Genomic DNA, 26,856 nt, shown 5'->3' on the forward strand with positions numbered 1-26,856 from the left:
CTTGTTCCTTTTGTCATTTCCTTCTCTTTAACACGATTGTTCTCAGGAGAAGGATCACAGTTTTCTTGGTTTCTGTCAATGGGCTATTTTATCACCCCAATTCCAATATGATGCTAGGACTTCAATTTTTTTGTCGTTACTTGTGAGAAAAAGGTCGATAGCAACAGGGTGCTTCCTATTTGCAAATTGCAATTGTTGAGTCCTACATTATTATGTTATTTAAGATTTATCTTTTTTATTTGATTCTTTTATATAAAAATTAAATAATTAAAAAATGTATAAATTTTTAATTATATTTTATTTTTTTCATATTTTTTTATAATAAAATCAAATACAGAAAATTAATTTTTTAAATATTTTTCTTTCTTTTTTTTACTACTTTTCAAGAACCAAAAGTAATTACAACAAATAAATGAAATAATTTATGCTTTAGAGGGGAGTCCATGCATAGTACTTAATTTTACCTTAAGACAATCAAATCAGTCCATAATTCCAATTCTTCACCATTTTAAATGCTTCATAGTATGAAAATTAAACTAATTGGGTCACTTTCTACATGTTTTATGAATGGTTATGATTTGGAATGACCAATCTTTCAAACATAAACACCTATGGATTTTCCTAGAGATTTCAGTCAGATGATTGTGAAAAATGAACAATGGAGATAAAGGGATATATGCCAATTTCAGCAATTTCAGTTTTGATTCCATGGGTTTGCCACATGCTTGGACCTTTCTGAACTGAAGCTCCCTTTTTTTATTCCAAACCTGCAGGTGGATCGTAACAATATTCCTCAAGCCCCCTGATTCCCCAACCCATTCTGATAGTCCTCCAGAATCAGGCTTTGAAAGTTACAATGGTTAGATAACTAGGAAAGCCACAAGGGATACCGTGATGTTTTTTTTTTTTATAGTATAAATGCTTTGTCTTCTTACAATTAGCAGCCGAAGCCGAAGTGATGTAACCCTTTATAAAAGTCATGTACCGATCGGGTTCTCACCATACTTAGTTGGATCCTGGATGAAATTTAACCCTACTTGGTAGATGATCAGCTTCATGAATATTGAAAACACGTCATTGAGAAGGACATGACAATGCCCATTCAGCAGTTTCTACTTGCCGGCGCCAAATATTCAAATATAAGTTTGGAGGAGAATGGTTTGTTTGCTAACTCTATAGCGGCAATCAATGGCATAAGAGTACAGTTTTTCATTGGAAAATCAGCCAAATGGCATTACAACTAGTGAAGCAACCATTTTATAGTTGGGGTTTTCTCCTTGTTCCTTCCATTCTTTCCATAATCCCAGCAGCACAAAAGCATCTCATGCCTTCAACTCCCAACTTCCTTACAGAGAGCCACACTGAAAACCTCTGATCATCCAGTAATGGATCAAGTCCCCATCTGGGTTCTCTTCATTTCATTCCTTCTCCTATTCCACACTACTAGTTCCATTGAACCAGATGTTAGGCAGGCCCTCATCAATTTTCTTGGGAGCCTCTCTGGCAGCAATGGCCAAGCTGCTCAAGCTGCTGGTTGGAATTTAGACACTGATCCATGTTTGGATGGGTGGAACGGTGTAACTTGTGATAAAAAGAACCAATCTGTGCAGAAAATCTCTCTCGATGGGCTGAGCCTGGCTGGAATTCTTGATGTGGGTTCCCTCTGTACTAAGCAATCTCTTGCTGCGTCTCTTAATTATCTTAGTGTTGGCAACAACAGTATCAGCGGAGATGTCCAAAAAGAGATTGCAGACTGCAAACAACTGGCTCGCTTGAACATTAGTGGGAACCGATTCTCAGGAAAACTTCCAGATTCCCTCCCCATGTTGAATAATTTGAAAAAACTCGATATTTCAAACAATCACCTCTCTGGGGACCTGCCAGATTTGTCTCGGATTTCTGGTCTAACGACCTTCCTGGCTCAAAACAACCAGCTCACTGGGAAGGTTCCCAAACTGGACTTTTCCAACCTGGAGCAGTTCGATGTCTCCAACAACTTGTTCAGAGGTCCTATTCCAGATGTTGAGGACCGTTTCAATGAAAGCAGCTTCTTGGGCAATCCTGGATTATGTGGTGATCCACTGCCAAATAAATGTCCAAAGAAAGTCTCCAAGGAAGAGTTTCTCATGTACTCGGGCTACGCTTTGATAGTTTTGGTTTTGATCATGTTTGTGGTTTTCAGGCTTTGTAAACGGAGGACAAAAGAAGAGAAAGTCGATGCAACAAACAAGATTGTAGCAGTGGATGATAGTGGCAAGAAGCCTAGTGCTGAATCAAGTGGATACAAAACAGGCCTGAGCAGATCAGACTTTTCGGTTATTTCAGGTGATCAAAGTGCTTTGGTGTCGAGCACATCACTAGTAGTTCTTACTAGTCCAGTGGTAAATGGGTTGAAGTTTGAAGATTTACTCACTGCTCCTGCTGAGTTGCTTGGGAGAGGAAAGCATGGCAGCCTCTATAAGGTCATTTTCGACAAAGGGATGACTCTGGTTGTGAAAAGGATTAAGGACTGGGCAATTTCAAGTGATGAATTTAAGAAGAGAATGCAGAGAATAGACCAAGTGAAGCATCCAAACGTATTGCCTGCCCTTGCCTTCTACTGTTCCAAACTGGAGAAGCTCTTGATCTATGAATATCAGCAGAATGGCAGCCTCTACCAGCTTCTCAGTGGTAATTTCCGTTGCTCTTCTTTTGCAGCCTAAATCTATGGCATAGAGCTGAAAATTGCCCTTCATTGAATAATGATGATGAGTACATGTGAATTACAGGGGACCAACCATTGGGCTGGAGCAGCAGGCTCAATCTTGCAGCTACCATTGCAGAAGCATTAGCCTTCATGCATCAGGAGCTTCATTCAGATGGGATTGCCCATGGTAACCTGAAGTCCTCCAACATTTTACTAAACAGAAACATGGTCCCATGCATTAGCGAATACGGGCTAAGGGAGGCAGACAGTAAAGAACTGCCATCACTTTCCGCTACAAATAGCCGTAGAGCCATTGAGCAAACTGGTGCCACTTCATCCAACAGCACCTTCAATGCAGACATATATGCGTTTGGTGTGATTCTCCTGGAGCTACTAACTGGAAAACTAGTCCAGAACAGTGGATTCGACTTGGCTGGATGGGTTCACTCAGCGGTCCGAGAAGAATGGACAGTAGAGGTTTTTGACAAGAGGCTAATTTCCCATGGTGCAAGTGAAGCAAGGATGGTAGACCTGCTACAGGTAGCCATAAAATGTGTGAACCGTTCCCCTGAGACCAGGCCAACCATGAGCAAAGTTGCTTATATGATCAACGCAATAAAAGAGGAAGAGGAGAGATCCCTGGTTTTTGAGGTCTGAATCATTAGAAAGCAAATGCCCTCATTCATCAAAATCATAGAAAAAAAAATAAAATAAAATAGCTCAGACAGAGGAAAACTTTCATTTTTCCCTAATCTGCATTTCAGCTTTCCTTTCTACTTTAAGAATCTGAAATTGCTGTACTACAAAAATTCCAAGATTTCATTTCAATAATGGCAGCATTAAGTCTTATATGAGTCAAATATATAAATGATCAAGTGTTGGCTCTCCACTTGCTTTTCCTTTTACATGGGAAATTGATGTCTGTCAAGAATAATTGCCTTCTTCTCACTTCTCAGTTGGTTTCTTTGATAGGGCAATCTCATATCAAGAGTCAAGTCATTCAAGAGTCCAGAAGGTTGGTCACTCATTTGGCTCCAAGAGAGGCACTGGGTGTTGGCTCTCCACTTGCTTTTCCTTTTACATGGGAAATTGGTGTCTGTCAAGAATAATTGCCTTCTTCTCACTTCTCAGTTGGTTTCTTTGATAGGGCAATCTCATATCAAGAATCAAGTCATTCAAGAGTCCAGAAGGTTGGTCACTCATTTGGCTCCAAGAGAGACACAGGGTCAACTGGGTTGTCAGAGGTCTCTGACATTAAAACTAAAAAGTAAAAAAACTAAAGAAAAATTGATTTCTTTTTTATTTTACACATGCTAAAGCCAAAGCCATTTTTTTCATCGAGTTGTGCCACCAAACCTACCAAAATAATGGAAAATCATGATCAAATGGCAATGATGATCAAAATGAGATACAACCCCCTCCTCCTTTAAATGGTGGATAAGCATTGGATTACTCCACATTACCTAATGCCTATGTCACTTCCATCTCCATTATACTTTTTCTTTTTTCTCTCTAACAATTCAACTAACATGTGATTGTCATCCAAAAAACTTCACCTAATTGCCTTTGGCCACAAGATAAAGAGGCATTCACATGTTCCAATCTTGAAAGACACCCACAACTACAAGTAATATCTTAATCCAAATCACTCAAGAAATGTAAGCTATACCATCAATTTGAATGTAATAAATACTTGAAAGTGAATGCAAGATACAATTCAAGGAAAGATAAATGAAATGGATTTGGGAGATGTTTGTATGCATTTCTTGTATGGACTAGTTAAGGTTTGATGCATGAGCGGCGATCGATCGAGACCGTGTGATTGTTTGATTAAAGATGATCCATATGTGATGGGCTTGATAAGGGTGCCATGGACCTAATGTTTAACAAAGTGATGAGTATTTCAACCCTTGATTAAGGTGTGAACATGAGGCATCAGGGTCTTGGTGCTGCACCCTATTGCATGGGATCGTTACTCACCAAGCCCACAAGTGGGAAAGCCCAGGCCCACTTTTGAAGAGCCCACATTGGAAGCAGTACCTTGTCGCTTGTGGTTGACTATTTTACCCACTCGCTTTGATTGGCGCGTGGGCCCACTTCAGTTCTTTTTGGCTTCCTTTAGGAAACTGCTGTCACTGCCAGCCTTCTGGGTTCCAAGGTTTCTACCAGAGTAGAGAGAGAGTAGAGAGAGAGAGAGAGAGAGAAAGAAGGGTGGTCTAGAGAGAGAAAGTGAGTAGCCACATTTCACTTTCCTATTCACGTTTGAGATATAAGAGTGAAAATCACCTCAAAAAAGCCTGTGGCTTAGGGTTTTTCATGCTGCAAAGAGCATCCATTTGCAAGAGCTTTTAAGTCTATATTAATGGTGGACTCTTCAGAATCAAGGTAGGTGGTTCTCACCTTAACACTTGTCATGTCATATTCTCTTGTTATTGAACAATCAGTGAGTTGGGTTTCAGCTGGAAGCATAAAAAAATGGTACTTGTTGCACCATACAACCTACTGAACCACCCTTGTTTTCTGTCAAATCTGAGGGAAAAAGTTCAGGGAGTGGGGTTTTGTGCTTCTATATTTAGGGGAAGAAGAAACCGTTTGTGCTAGCTCTAGTGATGAGAAGATGAGTTGGGTTGATCTATGAGGGAAAAGGCATGGTTTTTGAGTGTTCCCAGATGGTCTGTTCAATGTCAGAAAGAGAGCATAGATGGTTTTTTGGGCATACCCATTTGAAGATGTCTTGGATTCAGCATCAAATCAAGCAGAAAGATGGATATCTGACCTACCCACCTCCTCTGACTCCATCATCTTCATCTCCATATACTGCTGCTTTTCACAAAGGATCAACAGCACCTTCATCTTCATCATCCTCTGGTACTAGAATAAGTCCAGCTGTTCTTTTCATTATAGTGATTGTAGCTGTTCTGTTCTTCATCTCTGGCCTTCTCCACTTGCTTGTTAGATTTCTCATAAGGCATCCTTCTTCTTCCACATCCTCACAATCTAATAGATACCCTGAAATTTCTGAATCTGATGCTCTTCAAAGGCAGCTGCAGCAACTCTTTCATCTTCACGACTCTGGTCTGGATCAAGCCTTTATAGACGCCCTCCCAGTGTTCTTGTACAAAGAGATAGTGGGTCTGAAAGAACCATTTGACTGTGCTGTTTGTCTTTGTGAATTTTCTGAGAAGGACAAGCTGAGATTGCTTCCTGTGTGCAGCCATGCATTCCATATCAATTGTATAGATACTTGGCTCCTATCAAATTCAACATGCCCTCTCTGTAGAGGGACCCTCTTTGCTCCTGGCTTCTCAATGGAAAACCCAATTTTTGATTTCGATGATTTGAGGGAAGAAGATGGTTTTCCTGGTCATGGAGAAAATGGGTTCGCCTCTGGTCCAAAGACAGTAGAAATTGAAGAAGTTGTTGGAGAAAAGGGGGTTTTTCCTGTGAGACTTGGTAAATTCAGAAAGGTGGCTGATGGGTCAGGGGAAACAGCAGGAGGAGAGACCAGCAGCAGTAATTTAGATGCAAGAAGATGCTACTCCATGGGTTCATTTCAATATGTTGTTGGTGATTCAATTTTGCGGGTGGCTCTGAACCATGAACAACAACATCCAGATGGGAAGATTGTGAAAGGGATAGAAAATAATGCAAATCCTTCAATTAATGAGGAAACAGAAGGGACAAGGAATAGTTTTGTGACTAAAGGTGACAGCTATTCTGTTTCCAAAATCTGGCTTTGGTCGAAGAAGGGTAAATTTCCAAGCTCCTCAGACAATACCCAGACCGGTATGCCTTCTCTTAATGTGGACCTGCCATGGATGGGGAGAAAACAAGAGATGTGAAAGGTATTTTCTGTTCTGCTTCCATGATTCATTGTTGATCCATTGATCAAAGCTTGTTTTAGTCTTACTGTTTGCCTTTTCTTCCTACAATTTTTGGGATGCTAATTCAAGAATATGATTGATCTCTCACGGTAATTTTACCATTGTACTTGTATCCTTGATTGAAACTCGAAAACCCAAACTCATCTTTTGATCTCTTTTTCCCGAAGTGATGAATTAGAAATGCCTTTTACTCCTATCTTGTAGAAGAAGATGTTCATATGAGTGTATATTGTTTACATTTTGCACATCCTGTCAATTGTACCCCTCCCCCAACAATTGTTGAACCATGTCTTGGTGGGAAAGATCTTAAGAGGGATTACATTATCCTAGGGGCGCTGGTATTGGAAATGTTGCCATTGAACATGTTTTCTATTCAAGGGCGATCGATCTTGTGGAGACCGATGGTAGAGTATCTGTCAATTATAGGATGCAATCTTTAGTCTTTTCTTGTTCTTCTGCAATAAAGTATCAAATACCAAAAAGAAAAAGTTTTTCTTTCCGCGATTCCAACTATTGTGCCATAAGACTATTTTAAAGCAGGGTTTAGTTGGCAGACAAGCACTTATGAACATTTTTTTTTCCTAAGCAGCGTCGTCTCCCCTTCCCGCCTATGTTGTTGTCTAATCATTGCATTTGCATTTAAACCTTGAAAAATTGGAGCATCGACTGTTAATTTGGAGCTTCGACTATGTTTAAACTTTAAACTCAGCTCTTATTCCTCCGGACAACTCCAAAAGTTCAAGTATGCCATGGCCCCATCCATGGGCGAACATTTTGTGACAATTCATTTCCATTTATTGGTCCAACATTCAAATGCATGAGATGTTCTTTCCCTCTCTCTTTTACCCTTTTTTCAGGGTTTGTCTGAACACGATCCAGATCAGAGGGGCCGATTTCTTTTGGCTTTGTTGTCTTTTGAGTCTTTAGTTCAATTTTTTTTTCTTTGTTTTTTCATAAACCTTTTGGGATAAATGCGAGCACGATCTTTTGGGCTTGGGCAGTGGTGGTGGGATCCATGAAAAGCACTGTGAACAGAATCTTTAGTTTTGGCGATGAGACCTTTGATTCATAACATGGGTGTAGCAGTGATGGCCATGGCGTGGGGTCTCTCATGCCTTCAAAACCTCTTGCTCTCTCTCTCTCTCTCTGATCTTCACCAGTCATCATCTTTGGCTGTATAATCAAGTGGGATTCCACCTCCTCATTGGATACCCAAAAAGAATTCCACCCTCGGCATCTGAGATCTTTCCCTCTTACTGTATTTCCCATGTTTGTTTTCCTGCTTTCCTCCATGGCTTTACTGCTTTATAGACGCTTATTTTTTACTTTGGAGGATGAGTGATCCATCCACTAAATGATATGGGCTCTGTAGACTCCAATACAGAAATGAACCCCACGCGGTTGCCAACCAGTTACAGATTTGGATTTGCATCAAACTACTGCCATGAAGTGGGCTCTACAGTCTGGCTACCAACTACTTCGATTAATGTGAAGTATCTCAAAAAGACAACTCAGGTACATTTGTCTCTTGTATGTCCATCAACGTAGAAGCGCGTGGGTCAAATCACAGTATAATAAATGGTAAGAGGCCCCGCTTCCACTCCCGATAAATGGTGGGGAATGGTGGGCTCAAGCTTCCTTTAAAGTGCAGTTTAGCCCAAGAAGAACAGGGTGTGTGGGGCACAGCATGTAGAGGAGAGAAAGGGCTAAAGAGATCATCATACATCTAGTACATGTTTATGCACATTCATGGCCTGATTCATATTCAGAATTAGCAAATCTTGTGGCAAAAAGACCCATGAATAACACATCCAGTGTGAGTTTCAGCGATCATTTGCCCGTGGACATATCAGCACTGAAACAAGAGGATTACTTGCACTCTTTTCTGCTTCAAACCCCATTTTGTCCATCCCTTTTAGGTTCCCCCTCTGCACTTCTTTTACTTCCATGGACAAAGGGATGATGCTTTGCCGCAAAGACAGGTCACAGCAATTGAGTGGTGATGGGAAGAGCGTGGCTCATGTGGTTACTAACAGCAACCAACACCACAGAAGTCAATCAAGAAGCCGTGAGAACTCAAACGCAGCAAGAAAACAAGGATAAGGACAGAGAAAATTGGGGGTGTGGGTGAGGATGAGATAGGCCACGAGGAGGAAAAAGGGGGCATGATGGGATGAGGGAAAGAAATGAGAGGTGCCAAATGGGAAGAAAAAAGGAGAAATAATGACACAAAAGACAGTGGGTCGACAATTGAACCCCTTCAGTGCTAAACCCCTTTTGGATTTCATCACTAAGAAGAAGTGGGTCGACAGTCATCCTCAGTTTCTACACCATTTCCATCCCCACGCCTCAAAACACCACTCAACATCAGCCAAATCTAAATTGGGTAGCATGCCATTTGCTTTTGCTTAAAAAAAAAGTACCATCAAAGCAAAGCAATTACAAAATAATAAGATTAGACTTATACAAACTACTAGGTTCATTGATCTCACTTTTGGAAGTGAACCCATTTTATAGAAGAATCCATCAGCAATTATTTATTTGTTTTCAGACTCAACATATAAATAAACAAATAAAGTATCCACTGGAGTGGGTTAGTGATTCAGCTCTGCAATTACGTGAGGCAGTGGTTGAAGTGCCATCGACTTTTGGAAAAGGTCTGAATTTGTTGGCGTGCAGTCTGAAGAACTTATTTGCACTATCTTATTGAAAAGAAATCCTTTTGCTCCCCCACCATTTAGACCCTGGACATCCTCATAGACGATCAAAACCTTCTATTTTTCTCCTTTTTTATTTTTATTTTTTTATCTGACTCTTTTGAGTTTTGACAATGGGAAATGGAATTATTAAATAATTTTTTATAAAATACTGGAAAAAAATACGACGCTGATTGGCCAGGCAATCAATACCGTCCAAAAAGTCAACCAACTGCTACACTTGACGATGCTCCGGGTCCACGCCGAAGTTCGCGCCAAGTGTCTACCGCTTGCGGTTCTTTCGTCTCTGTCATCGTGTGCCACTCACGTGAATGACGGCCCATCGTTGCCGAGATCCATCGACGACTTTACCGACGGCGGCAATGATGCGTACCGGTAGGAGAAATCAGGGTAGCCGTGGTCCTCATCCAAATGACCGTACTGTCTCGGTCCTTCGTCGAAGTTCATGGCGTAACTCAATGGATCGTAATTGAATTTCCCGGGCCGGCCTCCGCCACCGCCGCGGCTTTTCCCGAACTGCCGGATGAAGGTCTTCCATCTTGGACCAGCGTGGATCTCCGTCCACTCCCTGATCTGTTTCAGCGCGTTCAAGCCTCTTCTCCACCACCCATTTTCCTTCTCGGCCGGGCCTCCTACCCGCTCCCACCACACTGATCCATCCCTGGCAGACCGCTCGGAGCCTAAACACGGCATCCAGAAACAACAACCTCGCTTTGCGAATGCCATATCCGCCATTTCGGATTCGGTTTCAGTGTTTCCTGAAGCCATCTCCTTCTTCGAAATCAGGGTTTCGAAGAGAGAAGACGATCTCCAGAAACCCCCAATTCGCTGTCCTCTCCCCCGCCTGCCTCTCTTAATACGAAAACTGTTATTATTACCGTTACCTGAAATTGCCAGTTGCCAGGTGTTCATGACGGGGATACAATTTAAGCGGTAACAGCTAATCCAAGAATGGGAACGCAGCTGTACCAATAGGTGGAAGCCACGTCATAAAAAATACAGTCACATTGACGTGGAAAGCCTCGATTGGATTTGAAGCTATGAGCTTCTGAGGCTGTTTACAGTGGATACTTGCTCTTAGACGAAACTACTGTTTTAGTAGCGGTTGTCCACCTGTCGTTGCCGGTAGATCCGTGTCTCTGCCTTCTCTGCGGTTATTTAAACGGTTTTTAACGGTCGAGAAGTGGGAAGGCGCGCAGTGGATGGGATCCACTGCGCATCAGGTTCCGTGCAACTTTTTTGATGATTGGTTGTAATAGTGCCACGTCATGGTGGTTATCAATGAAATGACTGAATACTCCCTTATAGAGCCATGTTTTGCACCCTGATTGGTTCCAATCAAATGGTGCCAAAGTTTAGGCATTATAAGATCTAAGACACTAGCGAATCCAACACTTGTTTTGGCATACAAGCATTTTATTAAACTAATTCTTCCTTTTAAATAGACTAAAGATTTGGACAAATACATTATTTTAAGCCCAAAAATAATTCTTCAAAGGTTAATTATTTGATTAGAATTTTCATGTTTGATTCTCAAGAAAATGAATGAAAGAAACCCTTTTACTTATTTTCATTCATGTTCTATGTGATTTGATTGTTGATATAAAAATATAGATATATATTTTCTTATCAAGGAAAAAAAGGGTTGTTCGGTTATTTCAATTTGAAAAAGTTTTAGAATCCAAAGAAGTAAATAGTAGAATAAAATAAGACAATTTTTTAAATTCTATTTAAAAAAAAAAATTGAAGGCTCCTCTAGTCATGCTTTCTAAAATTTGTTTTTAAAAAACCGATAAAAACAATTTATTTATTTTCTAAAAATCGTTCTCTATTTCACTTTATTTTTATATATTATTTATCAAAGACAACAACCAAATAATATTAAAAAAATTAAAAAATAATCTTTTATTTTTAAAAATAAAAAACTATTTTCAAATCACACCATCAATCATGCTTCAACATTTTCCAAGTATAAATGTGTATAAAAATGTAAAATAAAATAAAATAAATCATAATAAATGTTAAAATAAATCTCTCTTCCAAGTTCCCAACTACCCTAAAATTAAAAATATGTGTTTATTCGTACAAATCCAAAGTGGAACATGTGCACCTCTTTGAACTCCAAGGCTGACTGATTCTAGCTGTCTTATTTCTTTAATATTTATAAAGAAATAAAAAAAATATTTTAAAAAATAATATATGCTAAATAACAACTTTTTAATATTATTCTAGTATATTTGTTTTATTTTATTCTTTTCACTTTCCTCTTCCCACGTCCAATTTTGAATGCCAATTTTTTTTTCTTTTCCAAATATGAAAAGAAATTAAATATGCTGTTCAAGTCAAGCTTGATTTCCTTTTGTTGAAAATTTTAATTCTTAAAATATTTTCTTTGAAATTTTGTTAGGCGAATTTGACTTTTTTTTTTTTTTGTCGATCTTTATCTAAGAGATGAGTCAGCAGATCAACGGTCCGACTTGACTGATCAGTCACTCACACATACACGCAAGAAACGTGGCCCCCATGTATTCAAAGGTCTACTGGCACATGTTTTCTTTTTTTCTTTTTTTTTTTTCCAACAATTTATATAATTAATTAATATTTTAAAAAACAAATACCCAATTTCATCTACCATACCTAATATTATTATTATTTAATCTTACTTAACACATAAGGAAATGCTTCGAGTAATTAAGCATACAAAAGATGAAATAACTGTGCTGTTTGACAAAACTTAATACGCTTAATAATTTAAATTAATTTTAAGTTAAATTCTTTTTAAATTATTAACTTAATTATTATTATAAATATTAAGATTGTTTGATAAAATTAACTTAAAAATTATTTTAAATCAAATTGATATATTTATCTTTATAAATTATAATTATGGCAAAGGAGATTGAGTAACAATCAAGATGGTAAAGTAATAAAAGAAATCATTGAGGTAATTAGGGTAAATGAAAATAAAAAAATAAAATAAAAATACAAACTTAAGAATAAATTAATTATTTTTACTTATTATTTAAAATTATTTTTTATTTTAAATCATACATTAAATTATTTTATAAAATATATTTAATTTACTTAATGTCTTAAATTAAGTTATTAAGCCAATTTAAGTTATTAAATTGATTTATCAAATATCCACTTACATATAAAATCTAAATAAATTAAATATTAAAATTCAATCCTCCATAAAAATTAATAATTTTTGTATGTATTTTTTTTAAGAAGGTTGCATTTAGTATTTTAGCCAACATGCCAAGATTTGGGACACAGAAAGCAGAGAAATTCAATGGAAAATGCCATTTAAGAATTCAAAAGACTTGTTGAACACTCAAATTCCGAGTCTCCAAACACCCATTCTTCAACTACCGTGAGTTTCCTCCCCAGCTTCCTAACTTAGAAACCACAGTACTAGTTTGAATGGAGCATTTCTCCTTCATTTGTAGTCAAACACGGCTACGACCTTTTCTTTCCCATAAATATACACAAACCTCATAGCCATCTCTATACAATCCAATCATCTTCCTCATTTTCTTCATTCATTCATGGCCAAGACCCTCCTCTCAGTTCTCTTCTTCATCACCTTCATCCTGCTCTCTTCCTACATACAAGCCCGCCCCATATATGACCACAGCGCCATGATGAAGTCAGTTCCTGGCCTAATGGAGAGGGCCAACCGGTATGTTGAAGTGCTTGGCCTCTGGGGGATCAAGAACTCTGGCCCCAGTCCTGGGGAGGGCCACTCTTTTGTTAATGGTGCACACAATTAATGGGACTCCAGCTTTGCTCTCGGTATGAGATCCATTTAGTTCATGTCAAAAGTCAGAGGAAACTATAGTTACTTGTAAAAAAAAGTATAGAAACCAATGAATGTAAACCATTCTTTTGTTCATCATTGTTCTGTTATTCACATCAACTACAGGGTAGTTCATAAATGAAGATCATAATTTATTGCAGATGTTGTGTCTATTGATACTTTAATTCTTTTCAAACACAGTTGGTTCTTTCAGTCTTTCTGAAATTTATAGAATGATTCTCAATGGTAGATGGAGTTATTTGTATGAATTTTCTCCCATTTGGATGTGAGAATATGAAGCTTATTTTCTATTTTTCCGGCCCCTGTTATGAGGTTCTTTCAATAAGAAAAACATGTTTCTGCAGATGCTTTAGGAATTCAAAGAGGAATCCCCACATGTTGGGATGCTATATGCCATGTGTTGGATCAATGGGGCCCTTGAGTTTCTGGAGTGAGCTCAATAATTTTCTTTCAATGTAAGATAAAAGTCATGCTGCTGCTCCCATAAATACAGAGGTACAATTGTATCTTTCTGTGTAAAATTAGGAATTCAGTTATTAGAATTGAACGAAAAAAATAACAGGTATGACTCAGTCAATTCTTTTCATTGTCATGCTTGTTTGATTCTCAATGGACTGATTCAGAAACCTCCTAGTGCTACAGTTTTATCTGGTCCCCATCAGAATACATGTGATCTTGATTAATTGTGGGGGAGCCGGTTGCCTGCCTTGGTGATTGTGCCACTCACAACAGCCGATTTAACTTCAGTATGCATTATGCAATGGTCCTCAGCTACCCAAGTTCTTTCCCTGATATGAACTTTTCAGAGGTAAAAGATGAGTTGATAAGGTATGTGAGCTGGGTGGTTCATTGGTAAGGTGGATGAGATCAACCTGCCAGACTAGCTTCTGCAGAAGAAGCCTCATGAATTTTCTGGGAATCGATGAATTATAATCCAAAGTTTAATAAGTTTGAATTGTCAAGACTAGTTCTTCCAAATTCTCGGGGCTATATTCCATCCTCCAATTACAAAACTAATGATTATACTGGAACTGCCACATTTCCAGCTTAATTAGAAGGAAAGTGACCAATCTTTGATTCTCTTGATTTCAAAGTCAAAAAGACGATACAGATTCTGCATGGTTTGTGTGTTGCTTTGTCATACATTCATTCACTGAAGGAAACTTGGGAGAACTAACATTCCTTCTTAAAGAAAAAAAAAAGGAAAATCACAGTGCAATCCTACTTTCATTTCAAAAATATCATCTTCCAGTTTCATATATATTCCTAGGACACAAGATCAGTAGGCATGGGAATAACCCATGTAATTGAGACGGGGTCGAATGTTATGGTGATTATAAACAGGATCTCCATAGTCAACAGCCTTTATCACCATAGCTTCACGTCGTCCATCCTGCTCCTGAACTGCTCCAAAAACAATCTCATTTTTTGTCTCACAGCTCTGCTCATAGTAAGTCTGGGGATTCGATGAGTAATGCTTTTGATGGTGCTGCTGGTATTGCTGCTTTTGCTGTATCTGCTTTTGTTGCAGTTGCTGATAATTCCCATCCCAACCATTGCTGTAGAAAGTCCGACTTTGCCTGAAATGGTGGGCCTTCTCCATTTCTGGAGTCATAAATGGATAAGTTTTCTTGGGTGTTGGGGCTCTGGACTCTATTGATGGTGGCTCGTCTTCATCTGGAATCACATAGCTCTCTTGCATGGGCCAGCCATTTGAGTGCACATTCGGTTGCCCGTACTGCTGCTGGATTTGCTGGTGGGGTGGCTTCTTTCTAGAACCTGAAAACAATCCCCCAAATATTTCAGCCAGAGTTGAACCTGTGTTGAGGAAAAGCCTCCCAAGTGAACCGAAGAACCCCTCATCTGCTTTCTCATACTCATCTTCAGCTGGGATTAAGGGGGCCCTGACTGATTTAAGAGGCCTCTGATATGATTCTGGAGGCATACCTTTCTTCATAGGAGTGCTTGAATCCTAGAAAGTATGAACGAGCAAGATGTTTATAAAACATATCAAACAAGTCAAATAAGTTTGAACTTACACTGGACTTATCATGAAAAGAATTGGCAAATGAACTTTGACAAATTTCCATTAGCAGGAATAGTCTGTGACCAGGCTTGATAGGGAAATCTCAGTTCAGATTTGGACCGACCATTAGGAACTTAACATGCATAACTTTGAGGTATTTCCAATGATTTGAGCATTTAAAGAGCAATTAATGATTGATTTTCAAGATTCAGTACATTCATGATAATTCAAGAAATCTGATCCTTAAATGAAGATCCAAAAACGAAGTGTAAAAAATGCTGGATCACTTACATATTGGGAAGAAAACATTGCTGCCACTCTACGTTGCAGCAATGCCAGCATATAACCAAAGAAACCAGCTGCAACAAGGACTGCTATCCCTGCAACAGCAATAAGAGAAAGCCGTCTCATAAATCTCCATAACCATGAAGAAGTGATGGCAATGACAAAGTTTGCCAATCTGAGTTTACCTAAATGAAAACTACCATTGTACTGGTAAGCACAATCTTCATAATGAAGTTGGATCTCCCGAATTGCCTGGTTTCCTCTGTCTATAACCAAAAGAGAGCAACTACTTCCAATGTAAACCACGTCAAAATCATTTGAGAACTTTGCATCTTCACTTGGACCATCGACATGGCCCCCTCCTCGCCCCCACTTTCCTCCTGCTATAGTTGTAACTCCTGCATAAAGTAAATCCTTGGGTTAAATACCAATCTGATGATTTAGCTCATCTATGGCACAAATAGACAGTGCCATATTAATATAGAGAGACAGGGCATGTGAAAAATAGGTAAACTGCTAAATTATGTTATGGAAGTCAACATTATTAGATTTGTAATCAACAATAACAGGTGATGTTTTAATTGAAAAATTAGTATCATGTATGATCGATTGAGAAGATAGTTGTGTTCATTAATTTGAGGGAATTCCTTAAACACCTGAAGTTTACCTGCATCACTGATCTTCCTGATAGCCATATTCATAGTGTCTGCAATGTAAATATTTCCTCTCTCATCCATTGTAAGCCCCTTTGGATGGTTCATCCTTGCTTCTCTTAGCTTCCCATCTACATGCCCAGAGTACCCATCAGGCGAGCCAGCAACCAGTTTGGGTCTGCTATCTGCAGTTCATCATCAACTTTAACATACAAAACAGGTAGAACTGTACCAAAACAACCAAGCTACTAAGGAGGTAGAACCATAAACAACAACATAATCTGACTCAACATTCTTTGCCTGAACCATATAAAACAGAAGCCATGGTAATTAAATGCAGGTGGTGATTAAAGAAAATCTACCCAAATTGTTCTACATAAAAAAAGGCCTTACCAAAAAATTTGAATGGACCCATAAATTTGAAAAAAAAGAAAATTAAAATGGGTGTGGCTTCTTGTAGAAGCTCAAAGAGATTCCCAAACATTAGAGTATACAATCATGAGTTTGCTCTGTAGAAAAGTGCATGAGAATCTTCATTTAGATAACAAAGATAAAGGACCATAGACTGATAGAGAAAAAAGGACAGAAGAACAAGTCTAGAGTGTCAATGAAGAAACTTCGTCACAAAAGTGAAAGATAGCAAATCACTAAAAGATGGAATTGGTTCTCCAGAAACAAAACTAAAAGGTCTAATGTACTTTCAAAAGTGGAGTCTTCTGCTAAACAAAAGCAAATTAAAACCTCATTTTTCATAAGTGAATGAAAACTAAAAGCTGGGATTGGGTGAGAGATCTTTCAAGAAATAACTAATAAGAAATCAGAAAAATAAGTATCCCCAAAGAATGAAGCCAAGTCCTTCCACAAGGCCAAAAACACAAAACAACAAATCTCGAGATGAAACTTTAACTGGGTATTAAGGCATGCCTACTAAAACCAAGTAATGACAACAACTTTATGGGAAGATGGAACTTAGATAATAGAACTCAACTAAACACATTTAATTAAGAGCAATTCCTAACCATTATAGAAAAAAGTAGCTTACATCGAGAGAGTGGGGATGAGATCTTGTAAATGTTACTGTTTTCAGAGTCCAAAACGAGAAGCTCTCCACTTGTGGATACCTCTAGAGAGTATGGTTCGATTCCCAGCTTACTACCATCAAACACTGTTTCCACAGTATATCCATCCTCAAAATTCATCTTGGAATGGCTAGAAATTGCTGAAAAATCAAATCCCATCAACCACAAAATTGCAGAGAGCAATGTCTAGCCTACAGGTATGAATAACGGCAAGAAGCAGAGGTACAGAGCTATATGTGAGATCAGTAAAGGATATGTACCTGTATTGGTGGTAGACTTCAGTGACCACAGCCACTTCACAAGAGTAGAGACCACATTGGACACAATTCCACTAACAATTTCTGCAAAAAGGAGAATATGAAAATGAAGGCAGAGTTGAAAGTTGAAGCAAAACCAAACATTTGAAGCAGAGAGGTGAGTAAATGCAAAAGAAACATAAGGGTTCTGGAGCTTATACTCACTTGCAACAGGTGGGGAGGCTGAGACTGACGAGAACCCACCAAAAACCACGAGAATGAGAAACAAACCAACCCAATTATTCGTCATTGTTGTTGTTTCAGCAGAAAACCAAAGAACATCGGTGCTCAAACATGAAGATTCAAGCTTGGAATCGTCAGAAACACTCTCAAGAAGAATACCCCACCAACAATGTTTGGCTTCTTTTTACATGTTAATCAGCACACCCCTTTTTGAGAGATATATAGAGAGGGAGAGAGGAAAACGATAGAGACAAAGCAAGCAACAGTGATTAAGGCTCAACAGTAAAGATAGAAATTAAATGTAATAAGGTAAAGTCAAAAGAGAGGGCCTCAGTAGAGAGGGTATCATATCCTCTGTTTTTCTCCCATTTTGGACCCAAAAAAAAAAAAAAAATCATATTTTTTATTTCTTATCTTTATGGAATGTTCTTGTAAGGAGACAACATATGCTCACGCAGCCAGATCATATGATAATAAAATATTAATATATTAAAGGGTAGCCATAACCTAAAACCTTCTTTATTTTCTTTGTATTTTCTCTCAGCTTGATGTTCCTTCCTTTTTAACCATATGAAATATCATTTATCTGCAGGTAAAATTACAAAATTATACTTCATAGGGCCAACAATGGATTCTGAATTAGAGGAATGCTCATTGGTAAAAAAATGAGTAGTACCCAAAGAGTATTTAGTATGATTGTTGAAGGCAAAACAAACCCATATGCTAGTACATCACCCAATGAGCTGCACTTTTGGACATGTCAGAGTTTCCCACATTGTGGCCTTGTGGGTTTATGGGTAGGAAGTGGTGCATAGAGCCAATTTCTTTGCAAGAATAAAGGTGAGTGGCTTCACTCATCCCTTTTGATGACTCTCTAATCTTTTACTTATTCTAATTCTGTTTTTGTTTCTCTTTGATGCTTTACTTGGTGTCTGTTTTAGTGCCTCTTTTTGTTTCTTTCCTTATCCATCATGTGCTCTTTGGCAGATATCTTGTGCCAAATGGAGTGAAAGTTGGTGTAATTCTCTCTTTCTTTGACGGATTTGGTCTCTTGATTTCTTTAAAGCATTAAGGTCTGCAGCATACATCATGAAGATCAGTAGCTCCCCCAATCTTGTCATCATTACCACCTTGCTTTTGCATTATTTTTATCACATAACCCTGTGCATTCATGATCTCTTAGGCCAATAACTTTGATCAAATAGTGTTTCTTGTGTTCATTTTAACAACATTTTGACAGATCACTACCAAAACCCACTTGGGAAAAAAATTAAGGAGAAAAAAAAAAAGGCCAGATTCATGAAAAATCAAATTTTGTCTCCAGCTTACCTCCAATGGTAGGGAAACTAGATTCTGTAGCCATTCTTTGCTGCAAGGTGATATAGAGACCATCTTTCTCAAATCAATTACTTTTTTTTGGGCACTGTGCCCCGCATGACATTTGTCCCTTTCCTTGTCATGGCTACACAATCATATGACACTGCCATTTCATTAACTTCTAAACAATCTTAAAGAAAGGAAAGGTGAGAAATGCTTCCAAGTAAATCTAGCCCACATTGAGCTGTTAAAGTTCAAAAGTTGCCGAGGCTCAAAACTGGGGTCTCTGTTGGGTGATGGTTGCTGCAATATGGCAAGTAGTTTCTTCCTCTCATTCCTTCTCTAAGAAAATTTTGTCCAAATTGGAACATCACAAAACTGGTTGAACTTGAACATTGGCACTGGATGACACCCTTCGATTAAATCACATGCATCTGCAGTCACTCATTTGCTCATTACTCACAATGGCTAAGCATTCAGAGAAAGCATTCTTCATTCTGGTAAACTTTTGTATAGGCCTAATAGCCATATTTTTAACAAAATTGGAAGTTCTCAATAAGTAAATCGCTATGATCAGACTGCTTGGGCATGACTATGACGGTGCAGGAGTTACAAGAGTTTCTTTCACTAGTCTTAATATTTTCCAAAGAAATCAAATCTTGGACCAACTGCTTGGAACCCTTATAAGATGGCATTTTGAAAAAAGCTTTTAAACTATCATATACAATGACTCAGAAAATCATTGAATACACTACTATACTCTATAATCAAAATCAAACATGGTAGATCATCCCCACCTCCAGAGTAGATGCATGAGGAATGCTTAGCGCGTAATTTGGGCCTCTAGAGTTCCTCCTCAAGAAATCATATCCGATATCAATTACAATTCTCTTTATCAAACTTGATCCCCTCTTCGCCCTCACATATGCATGCCCCATTATAAACGCCATCCCTGCCTCCCTGGCTTCCATCAGTTCATGCAGCTCCTCCCGTGCGGCTCTATCAATCTGTGGACTATCTGGCAAAACGAATCTCACTCTCTTCCTCGGCCTCTCTGGGGACCTTATTTCCCTCAGCTCTGAAGTGCCCACTGTATCAGACAAGTCTGATTCTTCACGCAGTTTTATACCATCTAATTGTGTTGAAGAAGTTCCAACAACAGTCATTCTTTCATTCTTTTCCAGGCCTTCAATTCCTGTGCCAAATTCTTCTTTTTGGACAAGTGGTGTATCATATTCAGGCCCTTCCGACCGGATGAATTCTGCAATACTACAAACAAGATCTTTTTCAAACTCCACATCATCCTTGTGAACATCACGATAACCATATCTTGCTATGCACCTATAGAGTCGGTATTCCTTTGGCCCAACTCTTCCCACAAGGAACCTCTCCTCAGGTTTCACATGAGGCACTGGAACAGATTTAATGCAAAGGAAGACCAAAACCTGATGGAAAGCTGGGAGGTTTGTGACAAAGTGGGAGAAAATAGCTGGGATCCCAGATACAAGCTCAGTGTGTATGAGACCAATGCCCCTCACCCGCACAATTCCTAGAGTAGGACCCAAGCCAAGCAGCCAGTTAATAGATACCTTACTTTGAACATCAAACTCATATTTCTTGAGTGTGCCATAGTGCCAAACATACATAACCATTAGGAAGATGAACGAGAGGGCAATGGGAACCCAAGCCCCTTCAAGGAACTTGATGAGAGAAGCTGAGAAGTAGAGTGCTTCAATGGAGCCAAAGAAGAATATAAAGCAAATGGCTAGGATGACACTTTTGTGCCAGCAGAGGACTATAACTAGGGACATTAGGCAGGTGGTTACCAGCATCACAGTTATAACTGCCAAACCTGTTCCAGAAGAAAAGGAGAAACTGTAAACCAGTTCACAGAAATGGCAAAGAAGTAACTTAAAAAATAAAAAATAACTTGGACTGTGGATACTACCTGATGCATTGCCCAAGCGTTTTGTGTCTCTAAAACCAACAGTGATGGCCAAACATAATAACATTAGCGTCCAATTGATTTCTGGAATGTAAATCTGGCCATGTATTTTAGATGACGTATGAACTATTTTGACCCTCGGGAAACAACCCAAAGCAGAACATTGTTTGATGATCGAGAACGTCCCTGTGATGATGGCTTGACTTCCTACTACTGCAGCAAGTATCGCTATTCCCAGAACAGGCCATCTTAGTTTCTCTAACACAAGAAAAACAGTACCAATAATTAGCTAAAACCTCAAACTTAATATCATGTTAAAAGTAGCTGTTCTCTATAAAGAAAGTAAAACCCCGTACCAGGCACAGATACATAGAACCCAATATGGTAGTCGCTTTCAATAGTATGATGCTTGGAAAGATAAGCAGCTTGTCCCATATATGCGAGGATCAAGGATGGATAAACCACAAACGTGAAAGCAATCTGCAGAGAATATAGCTTTAGATTAAAAAAGTTGCTTTAATTTTTCCTTTTTTTTTTTTCTCTAGTGGAGAAATCAAATCATTTTACACAGAAATACTAATTATGGTCGACATCAGTGCCCGACCTGATTTCTAAAAATCGGATGCAGTTAACATCCAAAATTGTGCAGTTTGAAACCATCACATGATGAATCTATCTAATCAAAATTTCATGGATCCTATTAGAGTGAAAACAATCAATTGTTGAACTGATAGATAACTTGAGAGGTGACCATGTTACAGATCATATTGGCAAATGCAGGAATCTAATGAGCATTGTGGGATGTGAATTGTCAACTCGAATTTTCCTTGATTTAAAAGAAACACAGGGTTTTATTTCAAAATATAGGAGTATTTTTTCGAAGAAAAAAGAAGGCCTTCAAACTTAGCTTATTAATCCTATTCTATGTATAAACTGACAGAGGCATAAAGTCCCCTTTAGTCATTGAACCAAATTACCAAGCCTATGTACCTGGATTGACAACTGGGAAAAGTGTCCAAGATCTGCAAACATAGCTTCTGAACCTGAAATGCCAAAACAATTTGAATTAGAAAGAAAAATGAGCCGATTGCTTAAATGGCAAGTGTACGGAATATGCACATCTCTTCCACCTGTTATGCATAAGAGAATTCCACCCAATGACATCCAACCTCCCCTTTGGGTCTTCTTCAAAAATTTGTACATGTAGTATGGGGAGAGAGCTTGATAAACACAGGGATTCCAGTGGAAGATGTTGTACAAACCGATTGCACTGATGCATAAAAGCCATGTTATCACAATTGGCGCAAACAGGAAGCCTACTCTGTGAGTCCCATAATGTTGGAGAGCAAACAGAAATACCAGTATTATACAAGCAACTGGAACTTGTACATCTGCATAGATTTCAAAAGAAAGGAAAATCAGTACTGTTTGAAAGGTAACTTATCCCATTTTAAAAGTGGATTTATGCAAACTTAATACAGAATTCATCAAATGATCATCTCTAACTTAACTTGTTAAAGGTGAAAATGTTAATTATTTAGGTTAAACCGGTAGGAAAAGAAAACCAAGTCTTGAGTTGATGGCATCTCCTCAAAACTAGGGTAAGTTAACAAGAATAAATTATGAGTATATGAAGCAGCACACCCACAGCCAGCCTGAACTTCCTGTCTATGTTTACCCCAAGTCATAGTTGAAAAATATCATCAAATGGCCTCTCAAAGGATATGTTTCCCATTAGTAGCAAAGGATGGCAATTAAACATGGACTGCAGATAGACCCCACAAGTGTAAAAAATAAAATAAAATTAACCAAATAAAAATAAAGCATGGAAATCATGACTAGCAAGTAAGTCATATATATGACAGAAACAAAGGAAAAAAGGAATGTGACTAGTGGAGCCTTAGAAAATGAAATATAATGAAAGATCTTCGGAAATTTCCAGTAGCAACCATAAAGGAGATCACTGGACCACCAAATTCGTGTTCACCAATTGATCAAACAATGATGATACAGGCTTCATTCAAGTAGTTCATTCACCACCACAATTTGGTCATAACAGGTCAAAGTGTGGCTGATGCCATAGTCATGATTGTTTTTATCCATAGGGAACTCCAATCATGGTTCTACCTCAATTGACTGCTCTAAAAATGCCTATGCTTCATCACTGCCACTATTCGGATAAGTATGCTGAGAAAACTAGAGTATTATATACATTTTTGCCTCACATCCATTTCCCTACCAAACTACTTTTTGCTTCAGTTTATTATGACTGAACCAACTTTATAAAAAAGCATAACTTTACCTATTTCATCTTATAATTTATGAACTTAAAGTTCTGTTCTTGACCTCCTGTTACATCCTTGATCTATTATAAATATATTGGTTGTCATCAATTTGGCCTTCCACACCATGGAGTCCATCTTTATTTTATTGGCTTGATAGTGATTTGACTTTGATTAAAGCAGGAAAGTTTTGTCTTAGTTATACTTTTAGGGACCCGCAATAATGCATGTTTCTATTACAATTTGGTAACCTCTCTTTGTCCGCTAACCGCAATATCGGTACAAAAAGCTTGTTTTAAATAAAATTCAGGTTCTGAATGGTTGATGATAAAGTCAAGATATCGATACCTAATTATGAACCACCTCGTTTCACAGCATGAATGAGATGAAGATGATCAAACAGTTTTCTAAGGGCACTTCAAACAAACCTAAGAGACGGGCCATAAAAGATAATCGTGTCACTTAGCACCCACATGTTTTGTGCCTTAGTGAACCTGATCTAGGCTTTCTTGATTACCTAACAACCTCAAACATCTGGTTTTCCAACCTACTTGTGATGAGATGGAGTTTAGGACTAGTAGTTTAGCAGCCTAAGAGGGCAACTACATTTGACACCTAGGTAATACATTAGTAACCTTTTCAATTAGAGGATCTACTTGACAGTCATCCACCTTCACCACAAGGAATTCTTATTCTTCAGACATTAAAATGATTGTTGGTGTGGAATAACATATTGGCGAATAATAGAATCAGAACTTACATAGGTGATGCTCTTTTGACATTGAAAGCTCCAAACCCGACACTGCCGAAAAAACTGCAGAAATTATCACAACAAAACAAAATAATCACATATTAGCATCCCAACCTTCCAACTTTAGACCTAAAACCACAAACACATAACATCCAATACCAGAAATTGAAGGTGTGAGGACTCCATCCCCGATAACCATACAAGTCCCAATCAAAGCCAGAACAAGCAATACCCTCTGCAACACTCTATACTTCTCCAATGTCGATTTCAGGCTTGAACCAGAATTTTTATCGAGCAATACAAAACCGTCCCTTGTGTATTCGGACAGTTCCTCATCAGCAAGCTGGCAATTGGGTATTGAGTTCACCCGGGCATGCCGGCAGAGCAATGAATACAAAGCAAAAGTCCCACCTTCACCATTATCATCTGCTCTGAGCACAATAAACACATATTTGAGGAGTGGTATCAATGTTAATGTCCAGAATACGAAAGACAACACCCCATAAATCTCCTCATTTGTCTCTGAATGATGAATATCCTCTGCAAAAGTGCTTTTGTACACATAGAGAGGAGAAGTGCTTAAATCTCCATAAACAACACCCAAGCTCTGATAAGCCAGGGTCAGCACTGTCCTCCATGATTCCCTCTGCAACAAAAAGAGAACAACAATATGAACCAAAAAAAACAACGGCGGAGATTTCAAAGAACCTCTTCACCACACTCGGACACACCCTTCTCACCTTGGTCCGACCGTTTCGGATTACTCGTTCCAGATCCATGATGAGCTCCCTCAAAACCACGAAAAACCCATATTCCAATCAGGTTGCGAGAGAAACAAAGATGAACCAGATGAATTCACACTCTCCCCACTTTCAAAAACTAAAAAAAAAAAAACAAAAAGGAGAAAAGCAACTAAATAAATTCTCAGAAAGGATAAGACACTGTTTTTATGAGAGTGGGGAGGGCAATTCAAGTACCACCAATGGAGACACACGAAGAACAAACACGAAACACCACAAACGGATACAGAGAATGGTATTTGAAACGAGGATGGTGGTTGGAATTGGAGCTGTAGATTAGAATAATATGGGTGTGCCTGGGGAGAGAAAAAGACACTGTTTCCTTGAATTCCTTTCAGAGAAGAAGAAAAAAAAAAAAAGAAGGAATATTTTTTAAATTTTCAGAGAAGGGGTTAACTCCAACAATTGGGTTGTCTGAAGAGAAAAAAATGTAGATTGGGAAGTGCTCTGTAAACCAGCAAGCACTACTCCTACTGATATTCTTTGACATCCAACACTGACCACTGAAAGCTACTTTTCTTGCTGATATGCCCCTTAATCAATATTCTAATATGCCTATTAAACTTCTACTGAAACAAACACCAAGTGAGACACTCAACTCAGCAACTCCAACCAGTTTTGACCCACTTCTCCGGAGCCCACCTGCTAGAAACAAGTCTGAATGATAAGCGAGGATAATAAATGAATAATCATAGAAGGAAATCAAAACAAGAAACCTCTTGTCAATTATTAATAAGCTTTAAGGGCTTGTTGGTTAGTCAAAAAATAAAATTTTTGTTAAAAAAATAAAATAAAATTTCAACTAACTGAACATTTGTTTGGTAGTAAGAGTGTAAGGCATTTATTATCTTAACCACTTGAAAATATCTTTTCAAATTGTAAAAATTTGTGATGGAGGATTTAAGCCTGTTCAAGGACCATCTCTGCGAGGAGACTGCTGATCACACAAGTGTCAGCCGCCACACCTCCTATTTTAAGCTTTTTGGAAAGGCCAAAGTCTCTTGTTTTATTACGAGTTTCTGGTCAAGAACAAGGCTCTTGCTCATCAGTTATCACCTACTGGCTTTCTTACTTATCAACGAAAATGAAGCAGTTGCTTTCTAAGAAGTATTTTTCTAAAACACGTGTTGCAGATGATAATGGAGTTTGACTCACCTAGCACCAAAAGTTTGGTATTCTTTTTTGTATGGCCATTTTCTCTTAGTTATTATAATTGAATGCCTTATTTATCAACTTCAAAGCAGAGAAAACCCACCGTTGGCAAGAGGGCATGGAGGAATTGGCCCACAGTGTTTGATTGTTGCCTTTGAATTTACTAGGGAAAAATGGGTTTGGAGCAATTGGACCGTAGATTCAGGCTGCCTTTGAATTTTCAGAAATGGGTTTGTATTCATTTGTCAAGTTCAAAATGTTCCCATGAGTCTTGTACCAGATAAAAAGCTTAAAGGTAAATGAAAATTGAGAGGGTTTGATTCTTATTCTAATACCTTTCTTCATGGGGAACTGATTTGAAATCAGAAGAATGTTGTGCCTTTTTCTTGTTCACTTGTTTTGGCCTAAATTCTGTCATTGTTTAATACAGTCAAGAAACTGTATGATTAGAAAATTAAGCCATACATGTAAATTTGTAATCACATTTTCTACCACACATGGTGTAGTTCATCTAGAATTTGTCTTCCTAATTAATTAAGATAAATGCTCCTATCAAGAGTCAATTCTATTAGGACAACAAAAAAAACATTTTTTTAAAACACGTAAAGTATTTTGACTTCATTTCGAAAACTTGTTTAAAGAGTACGTATGATTTATTCAGGAGAAAAAGTTTCTAATGCTATTTGCAATAGATTGTACTTAATTACGTAGACACGTTTTAAAATTGTGACGGCATTTGACCAATAACAAAAGGAGAGTTACGATATGATCCTTCAAATGCCGTCTACAATATGGTGGGGTCATCTGTACCCTTTAAACCACTTCCAGTTAAACCCAGGCAATGCCCACCAGAATGCGTGATGTCCTTAACCAGTCAGAAGATGAGCTGCACACGGAATATTTCAATTTTAAAACATGTTCCAAATTGCCTTCAATTATTCACATTTTCTTGGCACATGGGGGTCGCTAATTCTTAT

General features: G+C 38.2%; 4 protein-coding genes and 1 long non-coding RNA gene across 6 annotated transcripts; 2 read left to right on the forward strand and 3 right to left on the reverse strand.

Annotated features, from left to right (window-relative positions):
• Window positions 1-402: 402 nt before the first annotated feature.
• Window positions 403-3,669, forward strand: LOC117930084 (probable inactive receptor kinase At2g26730). Its single transcript, XM_034850533.1, has 2 exons — window positions 403-2,670; window positions 2,769-3,669. Exons 1-2 carry the CDS (start codon window positions 1,386-1,388, stop codon window positions 3,341-3,343), a joined length of 1,860 nt encoding a protein of 619 aa, XP_034706424.1. The 5' UTR covers window positions 403-1,385; the 3' UTR covers window positions 3,344-3,669.
• Window positions 3,670-9,031: 5,362 nt separating this feature from the next.
• On the reverse strand, window positions 9,032-10,139 carry LOC117930085. Its single transcript, XM_034850534.1, has one exon. The coding sequence runs from the start codon at window positions 10,053-10,055 to the stop codon at window positions 9,591-9,593; it is 465 nt and encodes a 154-aa protein (XP_034706425.1). The 5' UTR covers window positions 10,056-10,139; the 3' UTR covers window positions 9,032-9,590.
• Window positions 10,140-12,769: 2,630 nt separating this feature from the next.
• LOC117930002 lies at window positions 12,770-13,771 on the forward strand. The gene is made up of 2 exons (XR_004653831.1): window positions 12,770-13,085; window positions 13,455-13,771. It is a non-coding gene; the product is annotated as an uncharacterized LOC117930002 (long non-coding RNA).
• Window positions 13,772-14,173: 402 nt separating this feature from the next.
• LOC117930001 lies at window positions 14,174-17,987 on the reverse strand. Of its 2 annotated transcripts, XM_034850452.1 has the most exons (8): window positions 17,615-17,838; window positions 17,414-17,494; window positions 17,117-17,293; window positions 16,089-16,259; window positions 15,607-15,819; window positions 15,428-15,516; window positions 15,058-15,082; window positions 14,174-14,889 (listed from the first exon to the last, which is right to left on the reverse strand). In XM_034850452.1, exons 1-8 carry the CDS (start codon window positions 17,697-17,699, stop codon window positions 14,390-14,392), a joined length of 1,341 nt encoding a protein of 446 aa, XP_034706343.1. In that variant the 5' UTR covers window positions 17,700-17,838; the 3' UTR covers window positions 14,174-14,389. The 2 variants fall into 2 exon arrangements, with proteins under 2 accessions (XP_034706343.1, XP_034706342.1); XM_034850451.1 differs by having other exon boundaries at window positions 14,174-15,082; window positions 17,615-17,987.
• Window positions 17,988-19,012: 1,025 nt separating this feature from the next.
• On the reverse strand, window positions 19,013-25,406 carry LOC117930000 (potassium transporter 8-like). The gene is made up of 8 exons (XM_034850449.1): window positions 24,668-25,406; window positions 24,087-24,573; window positions 23,937-23,990; window positions 22,025-22,285; window positions 21,885-21,937; window positions 21,251-21,374; window positions 20,898-21,152; window positions 19,013-20,801 (listed from the first exon to the last, which is right to left on the reverse strand). The coding sequence occupies exons 1-8, from the start codon at window positions 24,704-24,706 to the stop codon at window positions 19,723-19,725; spliced, it is 2,352 nt and encodes a 783-aa protein (XP_034706340.1). The 5' UTR covers window positions 24,707-25,406; the 3' UTR covers window positions 19,013-19,722.
• Window positions 25,407-26,856: the final 1,450 nt, after the last annotated feature.

Source organism: Vitis riparia, chromosome 14, assembly GCF_004353265.1.
Source record: "Vitis riparia cultivar Riparia Gloire de Montpellier isolate 1030 chromosome 14, EGFV_Vit.rip_1.0, whole genome shotgun sequence".
Classification (NCBI taxonomy): Eukaryota; Viridiplantae; Streptophyta; class Magnoliopsida; order Vitales; family Vitaceae; genus Vitis; species Vitis riparia.

What these genes read in the sequence shown, in the direction of transcription:
- LOC117930001 (XM_034850451.1), bottom strand. Translation starts at nt 17,699, where the DNA reads ATGACGAATAATTGGGTTGGTTTGTTTCTCATTCTCGTGGTTTTTGGT. An exon ending in AGCCTCCCCACCTGTTGCAA is followed by an intron (nt 17,495 to 17,614) that starts GTGAGTATAAGC and finishes TCCTTTTTGCAG; the next exon opens with AAATTGTTAGTGGAATTGTG. An exon ending in CAGGAAGATCAGTGATGCAG is followed by an intron (nt 15,820 to 16,088) that starts GTAAACTTCAGG and finishes TACTTTATGCAG; the next exon opens with GAGTTACAACTATAGCAGGA.
- LOC117930084 (XM_034850533.1), top strand. Translation starts at nt 1,386, where the DNA reads ATGGATCAAGTCCCCATCTGGGTTCTCTTCATTTCATTCCTTCTCCTA. An exon ending in CCTCTACCAGCTTCTCAGTG is followed by an intron (nt 2,671 to 2,768) that starts GTAATTTCCGTT and finishes TGTGAATTACAG; the next exon opens with GGGACCAACCATTGGGCTGG.
- LOC117930000 (XM_034850449.1), bottom strand. Translation starts at nt 24,706, where the DNA reads ATGGATCTGGAACGAGTAATCCGAAACGGTCGGACCAAG. An exon ending in GTCAAAAGAGCATCACCTAT is followed by an intron (nt 22,286 to 23,936) that starts GTAAGTTCTGAT and finishes AAATCTATGCAG; the next exon opens with ATGTACAAGTTCCAGTTGCT. An exon ending in ACGCTTGGGCAATGCATCAG is followed by an intron (nt 20,802 to 20,897) that starts GTAGTATCCACA and finishes CTTCTGGAACAG; the next exon opens with GTTTGGCAGTTATAACTGTG.
- LOC117930085 (XM_034850534.1), bottom strand. Translation starts at nt 10,055, where the DNA reads ATGGCTTCAGGAAACACTGAAACCGAATCCGAAATGGCGGATATGGCA.